The 19,450-nt window shown below is 44.1% G+C and overlaps 1 protein-coding gene across 2 annotated transcripts in view; it reads left to right on the plus strand.

Annotated features, from left to right (window-relative positions):
• LOC149372238 (uncharacterized) overlaps positions 1-19,450 on the plus strand; it is a 57,901-nt gene that overhangs the window by 13,652 nt on the left and 24,799 nt on the right. For both annotated transcript variants that reach the window (XM_089566656.1, XM_089566657.1), the window contains exons 2-5: positions 1,127-1,250; positions 11,360-11,442; positions 12,123-12,221; positions 13,566-13,670. In XM_089566656.1, coding sequence (XP_089422782.1) covers positions 1,127-1,250; positions 11,360-11,442; positions 12,123-12,221; positions 13,566-13,670 — 411 coding nt within the window. The remainder of the gene's footprint in view (positions 1-1,126; positions 1,251-11,359; positions 11,443-12,122; positions 12,222-13,565; positions 13,671-19,450) is intronic.

The raw sequence follows: 19,450 nt of genomic DNA on the forward strand, positions 1-19,450 counted from the left end.
AACTCCGCCACCCCGCTGTAATTTTCGCTTTTCACATCGTTCAAGGTTGAAATCTGACGCGTGCTCTGTCTGCGCTTCGATTGCGAAACGCCTTTACCGAACCCCCCTCGCTCGCTGCACATTTCATTGGCAGGCGTCTGATGCGTCTCGCGCAGACATTTTCTTTATTTGAAGCCGGCCCGCCTTTTGTATGGGTCTCGCTTGTACAGCAGAGGGAAAGTTTTAGCCGCCGCAAAAGGGCTTCCGCTCTGAGGCACGCAAGACCTGTCATTCGTGGTTCGCGCAACGCGTACCGCATTTTTATAAAAGACAGCCCCATGCCGTGAACTTTATTTTACTATTTCTATTGATAGCTCCCTGACAGGACTTCGTTTAAGTTTATAACGGTACATATTTCCGGCGGAACTAACAAGGTTCGCAAGGGAATATCGACAGGACAGAATAATGTTGTATTAACCATTATTTGCAGAACAAGAAAAAACAGTTCCGTAAAACAAAAACGAGTCGAGCGAGCGTCTATTTATAGCGTTTAGGTAGGGTTAGTTAAAGTAAATTAAGAATGAAATTGAAATGAATATAGATGCATGATTTTATACAAACTGGAGGGGGCTAATTTTCTCTTTTCTTGAATGCGACCTTTCCCTCCAATCTACCAAAAATAGCCGATTTAACCTGGTGCCGGCTTTGAACAAAACATAGTAAGCCGGTATCGTAGAAAAATAAATGAAGTAAATTACTTTCGCGCCATTTTTTTCTGCTTATAGAGCCTGTTCTTTTGTTTTGGTTTCTTTTTTGTTTTGTCTTTTATCACCTACAACGTGCCCAGACAAAGTGCACGATTGTTCTTTCAATTCCAAGTTCACTGCCAAAAAGCAGGACGATAGAACTACCTTTGAGCCGAAATTCGGCCACTACCTAAGAATTCAATTTGAGATTCCTTTTTTTTACGTAAGGATTTAAGCCATCAGTATGCTCGTAACCCTCAGTATGCTCGTAAGGATTTAAAGCAGCCAGTTCTCACGATGTCAGTAAAATCCTTTCCTCTCTTTTCATATCTCCTTTTTCCTTCTCTCTTTTCTTCTAACGGAGCGTTCTCATGCGGTTCTGTTCCCTTTTTTTTTTCCAGGCCGAGTGCCTTGAAGTCTGGGCCTGTGGGTGGACGCTTCTGACATCTTTTACACCGGAGTCATTTAACAAACCGGAAAACGCTACCCTGTCTCCTGGTTTTCTTGAAATCACTCTGCGCGAAGGTATGCGAAACCGGCCCTCTGAAGAACCTGTCACTTGTTCATGAGCGATGTAAAAAACCTTCGGCAGCTACAGTCTTCATTTAGGTTATAGCATGTATAACTAGAAAGGCTGCATAAGTTTTGTGGCGTCGCCTTGTTCCATCGCCAGACGGCAACGCAATTTTCTGCAAGCTCCATGATCGAAGAGAACCGGGTTCATGTTTTCTAACGATTATTTTTCTGAGTTATTTTTCAGCGCCTCCATTTTCAGCGCCCCCTTTTATGTCGGAATAGAAAAATCACACTGGCTTCTGGTTAACAGACATGACGTCACTGGTGGCCTGTACCAATAGTAGAAGGCTGAAGAAAGAACGAAGAAAATAAACATACAAATCGAGGGCCTTGTGGTTGCCTCTCTACGTTTACGAACGCGCTGAAATATACGCCGTCTGTAGTAATTCCAGAGTGGCTATCTCACTCTATCTTCTAGAAACACTTCTGAACAAGTCTTGACAAAGTGAAAAGTTACTGGCACTGAAGAGCACTGAAGGAACTGAAGAGCAGGTACCTTAACACAGACAAAGGGGGTTCATCTCCAGCTTACCAAGGAGCAGAGAACACACAGCTAGATGAGGACATCTCGATAGCGGAGGTATGGAGAGCAATGAGTCAACTAAGAACCACGTCGGCAGCGGGGGCAGATGGGGTAACCAACAAAATGCTAAGGAACCTAGATCTAGTCTCGGTCACGGCAGTCACAGATTACCTAAATGAGATATGGAAACGAGGTAGTCTACCTTCACAATGGAAACATGGCAAAGTAATCTTTATTCCAAAACCCGGGAAGAAACTTGAAGTGGGCAACCTCAGGCCGATATCGCTAACGTCCTGCCTGGGGAAGCTGATGGAACATGTCATATTAAACAGACTCCAGGAATACGCAGAGGAAAGGGAGGTATTTCCTGAAACGATGCTAGGCTTCAGGAGCAAGTTGTCCACGCAGGACGTCATGCTCCAGCTCAAAGCAGACATCATAGACCAGCCCAACAAAGGGGGCGCCAAAACTATACTGGGCCTAGACCTACATAAAGCCTTCGATAACGTCAAACACGAGGTCATACTAACTAATCTGGCGGAGATTGCCCCTGGAAAGCGGACCTACGATTACGTAAGGGACTTTCTAACCGGCAGAACCGCAGAAATAAATCTAGGAGACATCCAGTCAGAAACTATTAAGCTGGGAACTATTAAGACAAGGGAACTCCGCAGGGCTCAGTGCTCTCCCCTTTCTTATTCAACCTGGCGTTGAAGAACCTACCGCCGCTATTGAAGACTGTCGAAGGTATAAACCATACGCTATATGCGGATGACATAACAATATGGACGCATACAGGAAACGATGGGGAAATAGAACAAAATCTCCAACACGCGATCGATATTGTCCAGGAATACGCGGAATGGGCAGGACTAAAATGCTCGCCAAGCAAATCCGAACTTCTGGTGATCCGGGGGGCTATCAAACGCGATACCAACGCAGGAGACATTCACGTACTGGTAAATGAGACTGCGGTAGCCAGAGTTGACAAAATCAGGGTCCTAGGACTTATAATACAGGACAATAGAAAGAACACAGAGACAATAAACAGGCTTAAGTCCACAATTAACATGACAACCAGGCTCATAAGGCGAATAGCTAACAAAAGACGGGGAGTCAAAGAGAAAGATCTCTGCCGAATGGTTCAGGCTTTCGTGATAAGCAGAATAGTTTACGCCGTTCCCTACCTCAAGCTAGGGCTGGCGGAACAGAACAAAATAGATGGGATCATAAGGCAGGCATATAAAGCAGCATTGGGGCTGCCCCACTGCACTCCTACGGAAAGACTTCTTAAACTGGGGATCTACAACACCACCACGGAACTATGCGAGGCACATATATTTGCGCAACTAAGGAGGCTTGCGACCTCACCCCCGGGGAGAAAGATCCTGAGCAACCTAGGATTACATGATAAAATTCCGGAAAGAAACGCGCGGGCAAAATTACAGACCAAAGTTAGAAAATTACTCACTATTAAACCACTTCCAAAAAACATGCACCCTGCTTTTCACGAAGGCAGGAGGAGAGCCAGAGCAAAGGCCCTTGAAGCCAAGCTCGAAGGCTCGGAACACACAACCTATGTAGACGCGGCGGAATACGAAGGAGGCGACTCCTTTGTGGTCGTGGCCGTGAACGACTCGGGTGAAACATTAACGGCCGGTTCGGTCAAAACAAAAAACTCAGGGACAGCGGAGGAGGCGGCTATCGCCATGGCAATGGCCAGCACCAAAGCAGTCACCATAATTAGCGACTCCAAGGTGGCTATCAACAATTTTGCGCGGGGTATGATCTCCCAGGAGGCAGAACGAATATTAAGACATAAAGACTGGGACCAAAGAGAGGTGGAACTAATATGGGTGCCGGCACACTCGGGGAACAGGGGAAACGAGTTGGCTCACAATATAGCTCGAGGTTATGTCAGCCGAGCAGTGAGCCGGGTCGAGTCCCCAAATTTCACGAGAGATGCATTCATATCATTTCACGAATACACCAATCAGTTTAAACTGGAAAGGAGGATCTATCCGCCACCAGACAAAAAGCTCGACAAAAGCCAGGAGGTAACGTGGCGTCGGCTCCAGACGCGAGCCTTCTTTAGCCCGTCGAGACTAGCACACATGTATCCAACAAAATACAACGCTACTTGCAAACAATGCGGCGAGATAGCCGGCTATGACCACATTTTATGGAGCTGCAAAAAGGCGCCGCCACCGGCGGACCTACTACCAGTCCCTTCTCTAGAGCGGTGGGAGGCTATACTGGCCAGCTCAGACCCGTTGACGCAAGTCCGGGCCACTGAGTGGGCTCACAAGGTCGCCAAGAGCCATGGGCTCGAAGCCACCTAGTATAATGCCCGCTAGGGCTCAGTGCTGACAATAAACGTTTTCCAATCAAACAACTGGCGCAGCAAAGCGAACCAGGAACAGACGAGAGGTCACTGTAGTAATGTCAAGGGCAAAGCTGAGAGGATGAAAAAACAGGCCGTTGCTAGGCTTCAGTACAACCTCACTGCACCATGATGCTACAAGATTGTGTTCGTGGCTCTCTGTGAAGCCGCACGATGCGACCAAGAATTCCAACAGTGCTTGTTTTGTCCGTGTTTTATGGAGTACGCTTAAAGCTTGTGCTTTGAGAGACATGGTCTTAAAATAGGCATTAAAATCAATTTAGATCCATAGGTTGCATAATAACCTACACGTGGCAGTGCATCTTTTCGCTGTGTTGCTGAGCTTTAACGGCTTAATTAGGCGCTGAAATGTTAAGAACCGTTGATAACTGTATATGCGCTCGCGTTAACTAGCCGCGTGATATTAACGTCCGGAATATGCCATTTTTGGTGACGCTGTTTATCCAGCTTTCCGCGCCATTAGCTAAGCCAACACCACCATGTCGAGCAGAAAAAAAACGGGGGGAGGGGGGGGGGGGGCTATAATGGACACCGCCTGAAACTCGCCTACCAGTGACAGCACGAAGACGTCCCTGGCGATGTTACAGTTATCTTAGGGAGCGGAAACCACAAGCGTTACAACTGAGGGCGCTCTTGGCGCTAAGACATAGGGAGCACATATAAAAAGTACTGGAGCAGAGCAGAATGGTGGGCCTGTTGGTATATCATGTCATAGAAGGAAAACCAGCCAAAAAAGAACACACAAGGAGAGAACACAGGACAAAGGCTGGTCCAACCTTTGACATGCACATATAAAAAGTGCCGAACGCGGTCTGCAGACTGTGAGCTAAGGTTCTTGGGGGAAAATGAACGATTTATGCAATCGTCTTTAGCATGCCTTTAATGGAAGAAACGAATGAACGTGAACAAAAGACTCATAGCAATTTCTTTTCTTTGCCTACAGCCTGCACAGCGACTTCTCCTGTAGTTTCCAGATTATGGGAGAAAAGCTTCCTCCAGCTATAAATCAACGGAGAAAAATCGATCTCCTTATCAATGCTGCGACCATTCCATTTTCTATTCCAACGAAAAACGATTATTTTCCTTCCTTCACCTCCTCCTATTTGCGTTCATTGTTAACATTGAGATCTGCTCCCGGGATTACAGCATAATAACGTAGAAATCGTTATTGTGCTTGCGAAGCGTGCGCTGCCTCCCGCCTGTCGCGATAAAAAATATTCAACATGGTTTTCGAAAGAAAAGCGTACTCTACATGTACCCAAATCATTCTAACAGTACATGACTGCCAAACCAATTACCGATTGGAAACGAATAGAAAGCATATCTAGGGACTACTTTAAGGGTTTTGAAAAGGTCGCTCACAAGAAAACTACTTCATAAATTGAGCAAGATACTAAAAAATTGCCTGCTAATCCGCTGGCTTATAGCCTACTTTGAGAACCGGGAACGGTCTGCTACTTTTGGTGATCACCGTTCAGACCGACAATCCGCAGACTTTGGCATTCCCGAGGGCTCGGTCCTTGGGCCTCTTTTGTTATTTTTTTTAATAATGATGCGTTGAATGGTATTCCCGTTATGGTTAAGCTTTATGCAGATGATTGTGTATGAAACTGACAACACCACTGATCAGATGTTGCTCATTTATACTTTGAGGCGAGTTATTGTTTACCTCAAACCTTGGAAAATGTCGATTAACTCACCAAAACTGTTTTTTTTTGTTTAATCTATTAGACACAAGATGCATAAGCTGACGTTTCCATGCACTACAAATCCCAGATTTCTTTCTGAAGTAACACATTATGAGTATCTCGGATTTTGGATCACTAATCACCTCACTTGGATAAGCACATTGACTATGCTTGTAAATTGTTCAGGAGAGCTTTGAGACCTTCTGCTCCTTCTGTGCGCCTACTCGCATATAAGACTAATTCTGCCGATGCTAGACTAATCCTGTGTTATTTGGAGTCCTTTCACTAAAACAAGATTTAACAAGATAGAAATGCTGCAAAGAAAAGCAGCTCGCTTCATTTATAACAGATTTCTACGCACTTCAGTGAGAGAAATTTTAAATAATGCGAACTTGTCACAGTTAGCGCAAAGAAACCATTCATTACGACTGAAATTCCTCTTTCAGCTTAATAACGGTCACTGTCCGACAGATCTCAAGGGATTCACTTGTTTTTCATCTGATTTGCCATTAGGCAGAGATATATTCGCACAATAACTCAATTTAGCACGCGTAATAGGTGTTTTCAATATTCTTCCTTTCCATGAACACCATTTGAGTAAAATCTCCTAACCAATGACCAATTTTCAATATCATCACTGTCGACATTTGTTAGTGTATAGTAGTGTATAAAAATGTATTGTCCGTGTTGATTTCCAAAATTGTTCAAGCTGCCTTAATCTGATTTGTTTTTGCGTTCCTTACCTGTGCGATTATGTTGTGTTTACTTATTTTTATTGTATCCCACCCTGCTAAAATCCTGTGTTTGTCATAAATGTAAATAAACTAAAATAAATAAATGCTGCAGGTTCCTAGACGATATGGGCCCGTGCTCAGCCCCGTCGCACATGTGATTTGAACGCTTATAAACTCGGTGTGGTGCAATTAAAAAGGAAGATGTTCTTAACGTAGCATACACTGATCCTGCCCTCAAAACACTTTTGGTAGTATCAAAAACTCAGCTGTAGCAAGGCAATACAGTTAACGGGCTGTCTAAGGATAGCTTTAGTTCACAGGCCTTCTAGCGACAGCTTATAAAAGTTAGTCTGTCTTTATAGGTCGTGGTCTTTATACAGTCTAAGCACTTATGTTTTAGGACCATTAGACTTACGTTAGCAGAGAGGCGTCTACACGCTGTCCACGCACGACAGTGGACAGTAGTTTGGTTACAGCTTTTAAGTTTCTCTGGTAGCCAGGCGCTACCTCAACACCAAGGAAGGCATGTTTACCTGTCCAGTGCGAATCTAGAATGCGGGTAATATGTTTACCTCTCATTCAGTTTACTTGTATTCGAGTCGCATTATGCGTGTTGTGCATTGTATTATTCAAACGGCGTCTTTGTTTTAATCTGCCGTTAGGCAAAAAGCGTTGTACGGTAGACTTCATAGTATCTTTTTAGCTCGAACTGTAGTCGAAGGTCTCAAATTTTGTAATGCCTTTAAAAAAACCTTCCATCTGTTGGACACTGACAAGCGAACGCTTGCAGATTCATTTTCAAGTACGTTCCAGGGGCGTTTTCTAATCATATGCGTGCAATGTTGATACTAACTGATAATTCTGTAATTGCGGTTTACTCATCGGGCTTGGGTTCACACACTTTATTTTGGTCAGCACTGAAGAAACGGGACCCATTAAATTTTAAGGGCGTTGCGCTAAAGCTGTATGAAGTAGACAAAGAACAAAGGCGAAAGAAAGACCGGAGAGAAAATGTGAATCGTAAACCATGCATACGCTGAAGGCACCATGATGCGAAAGACCCTCATTCGCTGTTTTGCATTCTGCACGCGACATTTGGTAACCAAATCCTGTTCGTTCCAAAACGCTTCACTCATTAACAATGACCCAGTGGTTTGGCGTCCAGTGAGCCTGTATTTTCCTTTTGAATTTCGGTTTGTTTGTGCTGTCCCGAGGCAAAACTCACAGAACCTCATTAAAGCTTCTGCAAAGCGCGGGTTAATTCAATCTGAGACATATTATCGCAGAAAAGTACAACCAGCCTAACCTTTTGTTCTTGTGCACAGGTTTAGTAATAGCAGCATCCAGCATCACTACCTTCTTTTTCGAGAAACAAGTCGCAGCCTTATAACAATAGCATTGTAGCTGCTGTCTTAAACGCGCATCGTCTTTGCCAAAAGCAACCAGACAGCATGATTTAAGTCTCCGTCGTATTTTTAAACTTTTATCCTACCCCTCAAGCTATACCTCAGTCGAAAAAAAAAACGGCAGAACCGGTGAAAAGCACGACAGAATGTTTTATAGTTCTCTCGCAACAACAGATTTTTCTGTAGTTTTGTAGAATTTTTCTATTGTACTGTACTTTTTCTGTAGCACTTTTCTGTATTCTGTAGTCCTGTAGTCCTTTTCTATAATAACTACACAAAATTCTGTTGTTACAAAAATTTATTTTCCTACTACAAGATCCTGGTACAAAATGTTACAGAAAATCTGTTGTGACGACAGAAATTTTCTGCCCTGTTTTTCGATTGGGAAATCTCTGTAAAGTAAACACAACCATGTCGCCACCTTTCAAGACTGTTTGATCTTCAGGAAAGCAGTAAGGGCTCTACTGTACGAGTGAGAAGCAAACCATCCTCCCTGGTTACATTAACCAAGGTCGGTAGACTTAAATCTTTTCTTCTTTAGCGAGATACTTTAATTGACAGGCTTATACGAACTGTGTGAAAGATTTAGGGCGTAATTTGTACACACTTTGGCTAAGAGTGGTTCACACTGAAACTTTATCAAGGTCGATAGGCCTCCAGACAACGAAGGGCGAAAGGAACATCGACTGGCGCATTGTTAGTACGCAGGCTGATTTCGGTCGTTTTTCTTCTCGCAAGCATTTTTCTCCGAAAATTTGACCCTAGTAATTGAAGCTTCATCTAGACATTTCTCTCCGCTCTACTGTTTAACACATCATCGATTATCAAAACTTTGCATAGAACTGTTTGTAGAATCTGTCGTTAGGTACTGACGCAGTATAATTAGCACAAACTCTGAGGATTCATGGGTGCCGTTGAAAATAATGCTATCGCACTGCTTTCCAATCACTTCTCACAGAACTGCGCGACTCGCTTAAACCGTCATTGTGCTGTTCAGCCTTTCCGAAACGAACATGACCAGCAAGGAACAATAAATTCAAACCCCTTTTGCGAGAAGGTGAACTTTTGTCTGTTTCCGAACAATACCTCCCGTCTAGCGTCACTTTCTCTAAAAAAAAAAGACAGAATTTTATTTCAAAATCAGCAGGCGTACGGGAGGTATCATTGTTCGTTGTTCGGTGTCAAAGGAAGATTCCAATTGCGAGTAGATATAGAGAGCGTTATTTATTGCTATTCTTTTATTTCAGCCCCTGCAGCATTCAAAGGCATAATTTCGGGGAAATAGGACGGGGAACCACTTTTTATGCAACAAATTTACATCCTTGCTGTTCAGCACATCCACCAACATTGAATCTCATTCGCAGACAAAGCAGTGATCGTGAATCCCATTTTTAAAAATTTGCGCTTAGAATAATCTGTGCCGTTAGCGGCGGAAACGCGCTTCATTTGGCAGGGAGGTTTGGCAATGAAAGCCCGAGATGACTCATGGGCAGCACGATTCGTTCAGGGGTATAATCGTTTTCCCTTGAGTGTAGATAGAATTCACAGTCGTCCTACTATCGAGCCTCGGTGTGTGTATATATATATATATATATATATATATATATATATATATATATATATATATATATATATATATATATATATATATATATATATATATATATATATATATATATATATATATATATATATATATATATATATATATATATATATATATATATATATATATATATATATATATATATATATATATATATATATATATATTGGTCGGAGCTGTGTTGACGAAACCGCTCCAGTTTCAGGGTCTGTACCGGTCTGAGGTTCATACTGGCTAGTTTAAGAATGCGGCGAGCGGCTTCATTAGCGAGAATATGCGCATCTGGTGCACCTGGCGGTCTCATTACTTTGAAGAAAAAAAAGAGGGAGTGGTCATTACGCTCACCGCTTCGAAACAGCTCCAATGAGTTTACGGATGATTTCGATAGCAACTGCTCAACCTCAGAAGAAATGCAGCCACAAAATACGCTTTGCTGCCGTAGTTGCCGTGTCTGCCGTTGCTTCCATTGCTTCCATTGCTGCTGTTCTCACTGTTGCCTCTTTCTTCTGCTATGCAAAATATTCAGTTGCCTCGTACCTCATTTTTACTTTGCAGTGTCTTAAGACCGTTGTATCATTGACAGTGTTGGTAGGGCAATTTTTATTTTATTTTTTTCTTGGACTGTCCGCTGCCTAACGAATATTGCTGTCGCTGCTAATTGTCGTTGCAAGAGCTGCTACTGTTGCTTCCGAGGTAGATGCTGCTGCCGTTGCTGCCATTGTTGCCATCGCTGCCGTTCCTGCTATTCTTGCTGTTGATATCGTTGTTGCTTTTGCTGCATTTGCTGTTGTTGCTGCCGTTGTTTCTTTTGCTGTTGTTGCGACCGTTGTTGCTTTTGCTGCTGTTGCTACCGTTGTTGCTTTTGCTGCTTTTGCCACCGTTATTGCTTTTGCTGCTGTTGCTACTGTTGCTACCGTTGTTGCTTTTGCTGCTTCTGTTGCTTTTGTTTCTTTTTTTGCTTGTGCTGGTGCAATTGCTGCTGCTGTTGTTACCGCTGCAGCTCCTGTTGATGTTATTACTGCTGGTGCTGCTTATTTGTTGTTAATAGTTCACAATCACTTTGCCGACTCTATATATGATCGCATACGTGCCTTGGCCCGTTTCCAACAAGAAAAATGCCTACCAGAGGCGGAGTTACCCCAAGATTCATCCAACCTTCCGCGAAGTCTCGAAAACGCTCGTGCGACAAAGAGCTCGTCACAAGTCATAAAGCAGTGCGTAGTGACAGTAAAGCTGGAAGTCGAACGCTCGATCTTTTCATTTTAAGGTTGTGCTCTATACGGACTGAGCATGTACCATAGCGCGCATGATTAAACGCGTAGTCTTTGTCCCGGAACTAACAAAGTGCTCGAAATGTGTTCGGAAAAACGCGGCAATCATGAAAATAAGGCATCTAGAGTCAAGCACACTGAACACCGATTCCCGCGGTAATTCACTGAACGTTCACGCTGAGTGGATTGCGGCGGTAAGACAGACCGTATGCTCACACCGTGAAATATAAAATATGTTCCTGCTATACGTAGCCCAAATGATTTGCAACTGTGGTAAAAGCTTTGGGCGCCCGTAAAACTATAAAACTATTGTAGCTGTCTGTTACAGGCCAGCAATGCAATAACTACCATGACTGCGTTCAGCGTTTCATAAAATTGATTCAAATACACTTGTTTCTTATTAGTATTGTTGCTTTTTCTTTTCAGAATATACCTACTGCGTGAGCACATTTTTGGTTCTGCACCTGCTGTATTTATTCAGCGGAGTCGCTCTACTATGGTCGAACAGGGTGAGTTATCACGCCACAGAGTGTTTGTTATAAGCGAAAAACACGAACATAGGTCAGAATATTCGCTTTATTTTTTTAATGAAGAATAAGCGCGAAGAAAATACAAAGAAAAGTGTTGTCGACAAAACTCGTATACACGCAGTTTTATAGCCGTTGAACAAACGAACAAATTAACGTCACTTCTCACATACCTCGCGCGTCATACATAGTCTGCATACCGCACGTATATGTGCATGCACAAGTGAAGCAAGTTTTCGTGGGGCTATACGTGTGTTCTTATTTTTCATTTCTTTCATTAATTCCGTTCCTTCCCTTTTCTTACTTTCTTCTTTCTTTTCTTTCATTCTTTCTCTCTCTCTCCCTGACATTTCCTTGTCGTTGATCCTCTAAGCAACATTTTTAATGCGATGCGATAGCAATAGAGTTGTCACACCAACCCCCCCCCCCCTTTTTTTCTGAGTCGAAATTAGCTGATTGGTTGAGAGAGGTTACGTGACCTTATGACGTCATCACAACCCGTCCGCCGGCTTCTCAGCATCTTAGTTTCGAGACAGCAATCTAGATAGACAATTTAAATGCTGTCGTATTCCACTCTTAAGGTGACTTAAATGCCCCAGTGTTTTTTTTAATACTTTTTAATAACGTTGCTTAATCGCAACATTATGCTTCTTGGATTTCAGGGCAACAAAGCAACGGCATTCCCCATCTTTGTTTTCACCTCCATTTTAACCCTTCTGCTGAGTGTGGCGGTGACAGCCTACTACTTCATAAAAAACGAGGTGAGTGACTGTTGACCACAAAGAGAAGTGCTAGTGATAGCGCCTGCCAAACCACACGCACTCAACGACGCTCTGTGTCGTCAAGAGGACGCGTCTCTGGGCTGGAGAGGTCCGCAAACGGCGGTTAGACGGCACTTGTTCCAGCCGCTGTTTCGGAACTTCTTTGCGCTGGACGTCCTCAGTGACCTCTCATGACGGCACAAGGCAACTTGACTCGCTTTGTCATCGCAATAAAAGGCATTGCTGCAAAGCGTACCACGTGTTCAAGGGCCTCTTAGTGCGGACCACTCAATGGTCAAGCCTGTCGCAATCTAGACGTTTCAGGTCGCAAGCCAAGTATGTCCTTAGATTCCCCTCTAACCATGCGAGCCGGGCATCGTGTTCTATGAATGGCCATTGCGAAGGTCCAATGCAAGAAGTCGCAAAAATGCAGGGGAAGCCATGGAATGGGACAGGCTGATGTGCGCTGGTGATCGCAGAAGAGGGATAAACCTTATAGCAACTAGTTCGGGGTCACGGCGTCGAGATGAGTGCAATGATACGAACGGCTCGGTTTTGTCCGCTCACGTGCCTTCCACTGAGGCCCGTCATGGGACGCAGTGAGCCATGTTTGCGTGGGGAGTGAGGGATTATTGTTTTGACTTCTTTTTGTTCTTTGCGAGTGGGAACGTCCTGCTATGATTCTTTCTTTTTCTTCTCGTTATATACACATCCTTTTGTTATTTCAAGGCCTTTGGCCATGGAAATCGTGGGGCTTCGCCAGCACGGAGCTGCCGAAAAAATGCAAATATAACTACCACTTTCTATAGTTCCAGGGTTATGACATTAACGTGGTAGGAGTGTTGTCTGATTAAACTGTAAGAGCATCAGCTTGCTCAATCTAAATAAAGTAATATTGAGTCGTGCCCTGTGGTCTTGCAACAATATAGAAGAAAACATAGAGCCTGACATTGCCAAAAAAAGCCCACCGAGCTCAAGAAAAGAGAATACTAACACTGAGGTGCATGACCGATTGACCGCTGTTGTGTTTACGTGCCTAGTCAACGGCCGCTCTCTTTGCATTCCTTGTTTTTGCAACAGATCAGTGACGCGCATGACCTGCAGAGGTGGGAAGTCTTTATGTTTGTGGACTGAAGCATAAATTATAGCTCCCTGTGCAGAACGGCGCTATGCTGTAACATAAACATGCCGTTTAGGTTCATCCGTCTTTTTGTTTGTTCGCTTCTAAGCAATTTCTTTCTCTCCTTTTCACTAACACGATAGGTAGAACGGATAACGAACATGCAACTTTTGTAAGTTGTCTGTGCACTGACTGAACGCGTAATTTTTTCTTCTTTTTTCCAGCTGGTGTTTACTTATTTCTTTGAGCCGGACAACGACGCAGCGCTGGTCTCTTTTCTCATCTTTCTCTATTTCTCACGGTACTTCTTCATCGGATGGATCGTAAAGGTGAGCGTTCCGTCATCACCACGCAATGCACAATACGCAGCGTGCTTGAACATGTATGTTCCCATAAAGCTCCATTTATGCCTTCTGTAACTGATTGTTCACTATTGAATTTGACATTATTCTAACTCGAAAACAATGTAATGAATTGACTGCTCTGCAGAGAAAATACGGCAGGATTTTCGCGGATAAGAAAGGCGACGAATTAAGGATATTGAAGTTATGTGGCCGTTACAAGCCCATCCCATGCTCAACAACGCGGAACTTCATGTACAGGCACACTACAAAGGCGGCGACGGTAGTTCCTTGTTTGCTAAGCGATTCCTGCTTGTAGTATGTACAGCATAAATGCCGATATGAATAAGACGGCACACAATACAGAACAACGCCTAACATTCGCGTGCAAGCACCCACAATAATCATTCAGCGCCCAGAAGCCACGCGAAAACCTCCCCGCCACATGAAGCCGCTGCCTCATATTTTTGCTTTCATTTGGCAGGCCGGGACAGAAATTCCAGAGCACTGTACTGCATTTCGTAACAACATTCTTGCACACGCCCCTTTCACGCAGCATACGTGCATTCAAGAATGTACCAATCATCGTCATCTCCATCAGTCTAGTCTAGCTACGGCCATTGCAGGACAAAGGCGTTTCCCATTGTTCTTCAATTATCTCCGTCTCGCGCCAGCTGCGCCCATCCCAGCCCCGCAAGCTTCCAAATCTCATCTGATTCTCTGCCCTGTTGCGCTATTGCCCTCTCTTGGAGTGCACTCCGTTGCCCCAGAGGGGACCATCGGTTATCTTGCCTTCGCATTACGTGACCTGCCATGCCCATCTGTTCTTTTTGATTTCGGCTAGGATATCATCAACTTCCATTTGTTGTCGGCCCACTCTGCTCTCTCCCTGTCCCTTAACGTTACATCCATCCTTTTCCTTTCAATAGCTCGGTGTTTCATCCGCAGTCTAATGTCGCGCCTTTTTGTTACCCTTAAAGTTTCTATCCTATAGGTGAGTACTGCGAGATACAACGATTATATACTTTCCACTAGAGGGATATTGGTCAGCTTCTAACCATTAGCAATGGACCAACTAACCCAGACCAAATTATTAACTTCGTCCTTAAGTGAGGATGGTTTGTAACAGGCCGCAGTCCGTGAGAAAACACGCTCCCTAAAGTTCTGTCCATTCATGGACACTTCCATAGACATGCGGGGAAGCTCTGTGAACTCGCTGCCTCAGCAATTGCGACGCCTGCCCGATAGCGTCCACATAGCTGCACCTTTTTTGCAGAGTGTTGGGCGCAGAGCTCTGCCAAAACTAGTTGCTCTCGAGGTCGACACGTCGCGCCTAGAGACTCCGAGGACCCGCTAAACGCGACCGCAGAACAGCAGCAGCTCCGTCAGTTGGCGAGTCGGTCGACGTGAGCAGCATTTAAGCCGGCGGTTTTGATAAATTACATTTCACGCGCCACCGACAGTCGTAACGACCTGTCTCGCGGGATCGCCGCCGGCGCGAGCAGGCGACGTCAGGTCGGTGCGCGCTGAGTTTGTTCAGGCATTGGTAAGGGGAAAGGGAGGAGGTAGACGAGGGTGGGGTGGTGGGGATGATGAAGGCGGAGGAAGACGAGCTGCGAGTGACTGCATCACCAGTCGACCCCGGGGTCCATTCTCTGCATCGCTGCTGAGGCTGTCTTTGCGGCTGGCCTAATTAGGAATCAGGGAGAGAGAGAGAGAGCACAAGAAAACAGCACTGCCAGCTCGATACCCTAGCACGTGCAATCCGCTTGCGCGCCAGTGATGTGGTTAGACTCTGTTAAGCCAAGCCTAAATCTGGTAAGCGAAGCGCACGTTCCATTTGTTCTAGCATTTTTCTACCCAGTGTTGAACAATATGTGCCTCTTCTTTAACAGGAATTTTCGTCAACTCATTCCTGGAACCAGTTCTCATTAGCTTTTCTTCATTAAAAACACCCAAAGTAGAGAGCGGGCACAATATATGCAACTAATAGCTCCTTTTTTGTCACCCGTAGCAGCTGAAAACGCTGTTAACTCTCTCAGGCTCAGTGAGTGCTGCGTGGAGTTAGGCGAATTTCAGTTCTCGAAAACCTCGCGCGCCTCTCTGCGTGGAAGTCGGGGCTAGAGATTCCGGGAGAGGAGACGCGAGAGCGCACCCGTCTTAGTACACTGTCTGTCTCGTTTGCGCAACTCGCGCTTCAGGGGGATGAAGCTCGCAACAGCTGTTGTCTTTCTTTTTTAGTATGCTTGTTTGCTTACTTGAAATGCAGAACCAGAACCAGTTGATTTTAGTGCACGGATAGCGTGATATATATACCAGGTGTCCCAGCTAAATGCAACCAAGCTTTTAAAAAACACGGGGTGTCCTAGCCGTCTGAAACCAAATGAGGGTTGTTTAGAGTCGCGTGACCTGGTCTGCAGTATTTTTTTCGTTCCTCAAGGTTGAATAATTAGTTAAGCTTAATTAACTAACTTTTTAATTATTGACTTGAGGAGCAAAGTGTCAATGGAAAAGTTGTAGGCCGCTTTCAGAAACAGCTTACTGAGACATTTGCAGCAAAGTAATATTTACGTAAAGCAGTTTTTTTACCGGCCTTTAACCACAACTCGCACAATAAGAAAAAGCTTCCACATGACAGCTGTGCCACTTCAACGTCCAAAGACGCGCCTTAAAGAATAAAATCTGTTTTTTCTGAAGTCCTCTCTTCGATGAGACTTTGGGTGCCCATTGGGGCAGAGAAGTGAGCGAGCAGCTGGTCACGTGACAACTTTCTCTTAAGGCCAATAAATGAAGCTACGTAAATCGTAACTTGACGGAAACAGCACTACTAGCGGTTTTTCGAGGCGATCTAACACTTTTCCATTGGCGCTTTCTTCCTGATGTCAATAATTAAAAAGTTAGCTAATTAAATGTAACTCATTAATTTACTTTGAAGAGCGAAAAAATATTCAAGACTAGGCCACGCGACCATGAACAACCCTCAGTTGGTTTCACTGGACTACGACACTTCGCCTTTTTTAAAAGTTTGGTTATATTTAGCTAGGACACCCGGTATATATATATATATATATATATATATATATATATATATATATATATATATATATATATATATATATATATATATATATATATATATATATATATATATCACGGTATCCCTTTCATCGGCATCACAAATTAAAAAGAAAATACTCCGGTGCTTTAGCGACGGCTGTCCAATTTCAGCTGTCGGCGGTATTTTTATTGCTTTCTAATCAGTTACCTTTAAGCGAGAAAACAACTACGTTATTGTTATCTCTTTCATCGGGATCACAAATTAAAAAGAAAACATCCCCTATGCGCCTTGGTTTCGGGGACTGTTGGCTTCATGTACTTTCGTCATAACGAGCCCTTCTATCCCTGTCTACTCTTACGCGCGCGCGCGTAAGATTAGATAGGAATAGAAGGGCTCGTTATGACGAAAGTACATGAAGCCAGGCTGGCTACATTTGCGCTGGCAATTTCCCTGACGCTTGCTTTCGGACAGATACAACGGCATATTCCAGGATATCGAAATTAATCCGTTTCACGACTTTTTCTTCGTTTGAAAAACTGATCTGGCATCGCCTCCTCCGTGGATACAAATTCGCGTTTGGTAATAACGTTCAAAATCGTTCATTAAAAAGTTCATTTGTAAATATTTGTCAATTAGCTAGATAATTGGTATTTTTCTAACAATTACTGACGTCTGCTGAATCTTACAGCTTTCTCCTGAAGATATTTTGTTCTTTTTTCTCGAAAAGTCTATATTGAGCAGCTTTTCAAAACGTACGCTGATGAAACGCCCTGTATATTCAGGCGGAAGCCCTGCAGTTTGAAACTGAACTGAGCACAAAAAAAAAAAATCTGAATTGAGCGCTTTCAGATGGCAAGTGTTTAAAAGTCGAGTTACGCAAGCACGACGTCTATATCTCCGAAGTTCAGTTTAGAAGCATAGGAAAGCTGAATATTGTATAGCATAGCAGCTCCCAAAGTACAGGCCTTCAGCCGGTGAACTATAGAGCAAAAAAAATTAATGCCTGTAATGCATACTCTAGCGACGACCTCGAAGAATGTACGGGCATGAAGTCAAGAATGCGCTGCTGGCGGCAATGGAGGAGCAGTGGAGTGACAAACTTTTCCACTCTTCAGTAAGCCAGAATGTAGTTACCGTTGGGATCAGGGCTCTGTGATGGATTCTTGACAGCATACTACATAAGTGTCCTTGTTTATCTAGGCCGCGTGCATGTAGTTGCGCCTGTTTAGCACAACTAAGTTTAGATAGGCTGGTACCTACCTAGTTGTGCTCATCAAGCCCTGCATTCTGGACCACTTGAGAAGTGTTTCATGATTATTCGATAGTTCACCTCGTCTCTCCTCATAGACGAACACTGATTCAGTGAAAAACGCACACGGCTGAAAAGCAGGATCACGCCACTGGAACGAACTGGAACTGAGAAAAAGGCAAAAAATTTATCCACGCCAATGCCTACCATCCACTCACGCGCCTTGGCGCGGAAGATACGCTCTGTCAGCGCCAACGTCGATCGATTCGCCCTCTGGCGGGCTTCAGCGAAACAAAGTTTTCGCTGTCTGGGGCGCTTTTCATCAACCCCTTTTTTCAGTTAAATTGAGTTTCGAACGCTCACCGAGCTGGCGCTGCGCGTTCTCAAGAAGCAAGAGCGAGGAACGAGACAAAAGAGCAGAAATAACTTACGGCAAAATTGTGAAAAAAGAAAAAAGAAAAACGCCAAGACAGCGTCTCGTGGAGTGATTTCAAGCCGTCGCGGGAGTTGGCAGTTGCTATGAGCTCGGAAAGCACAGCGGTAACGAGGTTCACGGTAACGTTGTTACCAGGGGTGCCGTCGCCGCGGCCGCGAAGTGTTACATTAAGCGTAAAGCTGCGGGGATGAGTATAAAGCGGCTGCAGTGATGACTTCCATTTCGAGCACCCCGTTCCTTTCAGGGAACTTCTTAGATCTCCAGAACGCAGGTCTGAGACCATACCTGGTGAAAACAACCAAAAATTCGTTACTGTTCCCAGTATAATTTTTTTACCCATAGAATACGCACAATTCTGCCACTAGCGGAAATGCATGGTGGACGCATAGAAAACCAGCTGCATTGTTCATTTCCTAGCCGTCACTTTGTTCAAGACATCCCAGCGTGAGGGCCGCCCACCTGTATCCAGTGCCGCATGATCTAAAATAGAGCATAGCACCTCTGAAAAGCCAACGGCAATGTTCAGCTTGTGCACGCTTGATTTCTTACTCAGGTACGCTTGCGCAAACGAATAAAAAAGAGGCACTTACGTTTTTCAAGAAGTAACAGAAAAAACCGGGAACGAAAAAAATTTGGTCTGAATCTTCAAAAGCACTCGAACAGTTGTAGCAAACTGCTGCCATTTGCATCCTTTCAAGTTATTTTGCCCACCTCTCTGGTGCTATTCCTCGATAAATCCGGGTGGTTATTCTTTATTGTCATATGTACATATTATTTAAAGCGTTTCAACGGCTGAGAAAAAGAACACTGAGACAGTTGCGTTTAAGGCCGTGCAAGTTTATTTCTGAGGTGATCTGTCTGGCGCTGTGCTGTGTGACCTTGATGTCGTATGTGCACAAGCTGCAAATATCAGTCTTAACCCTCTCATAAAGAAAAAAAATGGGTGTGGTTTAGCTCTGGTTAAACCTGGTTGGTTGCGAAAGCAATACAATGCAGAAGCAGTAGAGCAACTAGATTCAGATATA

This window comes from Amblyomma mixtum, chromosome 1 (assembly GCF_055824585.1).
Source record: "Amblyomma mixtum isolate Tamu chromosome 1, ASM5582458v1, whole genome shotgun sequence".
Taxonomy (NCBI): domain Eukaryota; kingdom Metazoa; phylum Arthropoda; class Arachnida; order Ixodida; family Ixodidae; genus Amblyomma; species Amblyomma mixtum.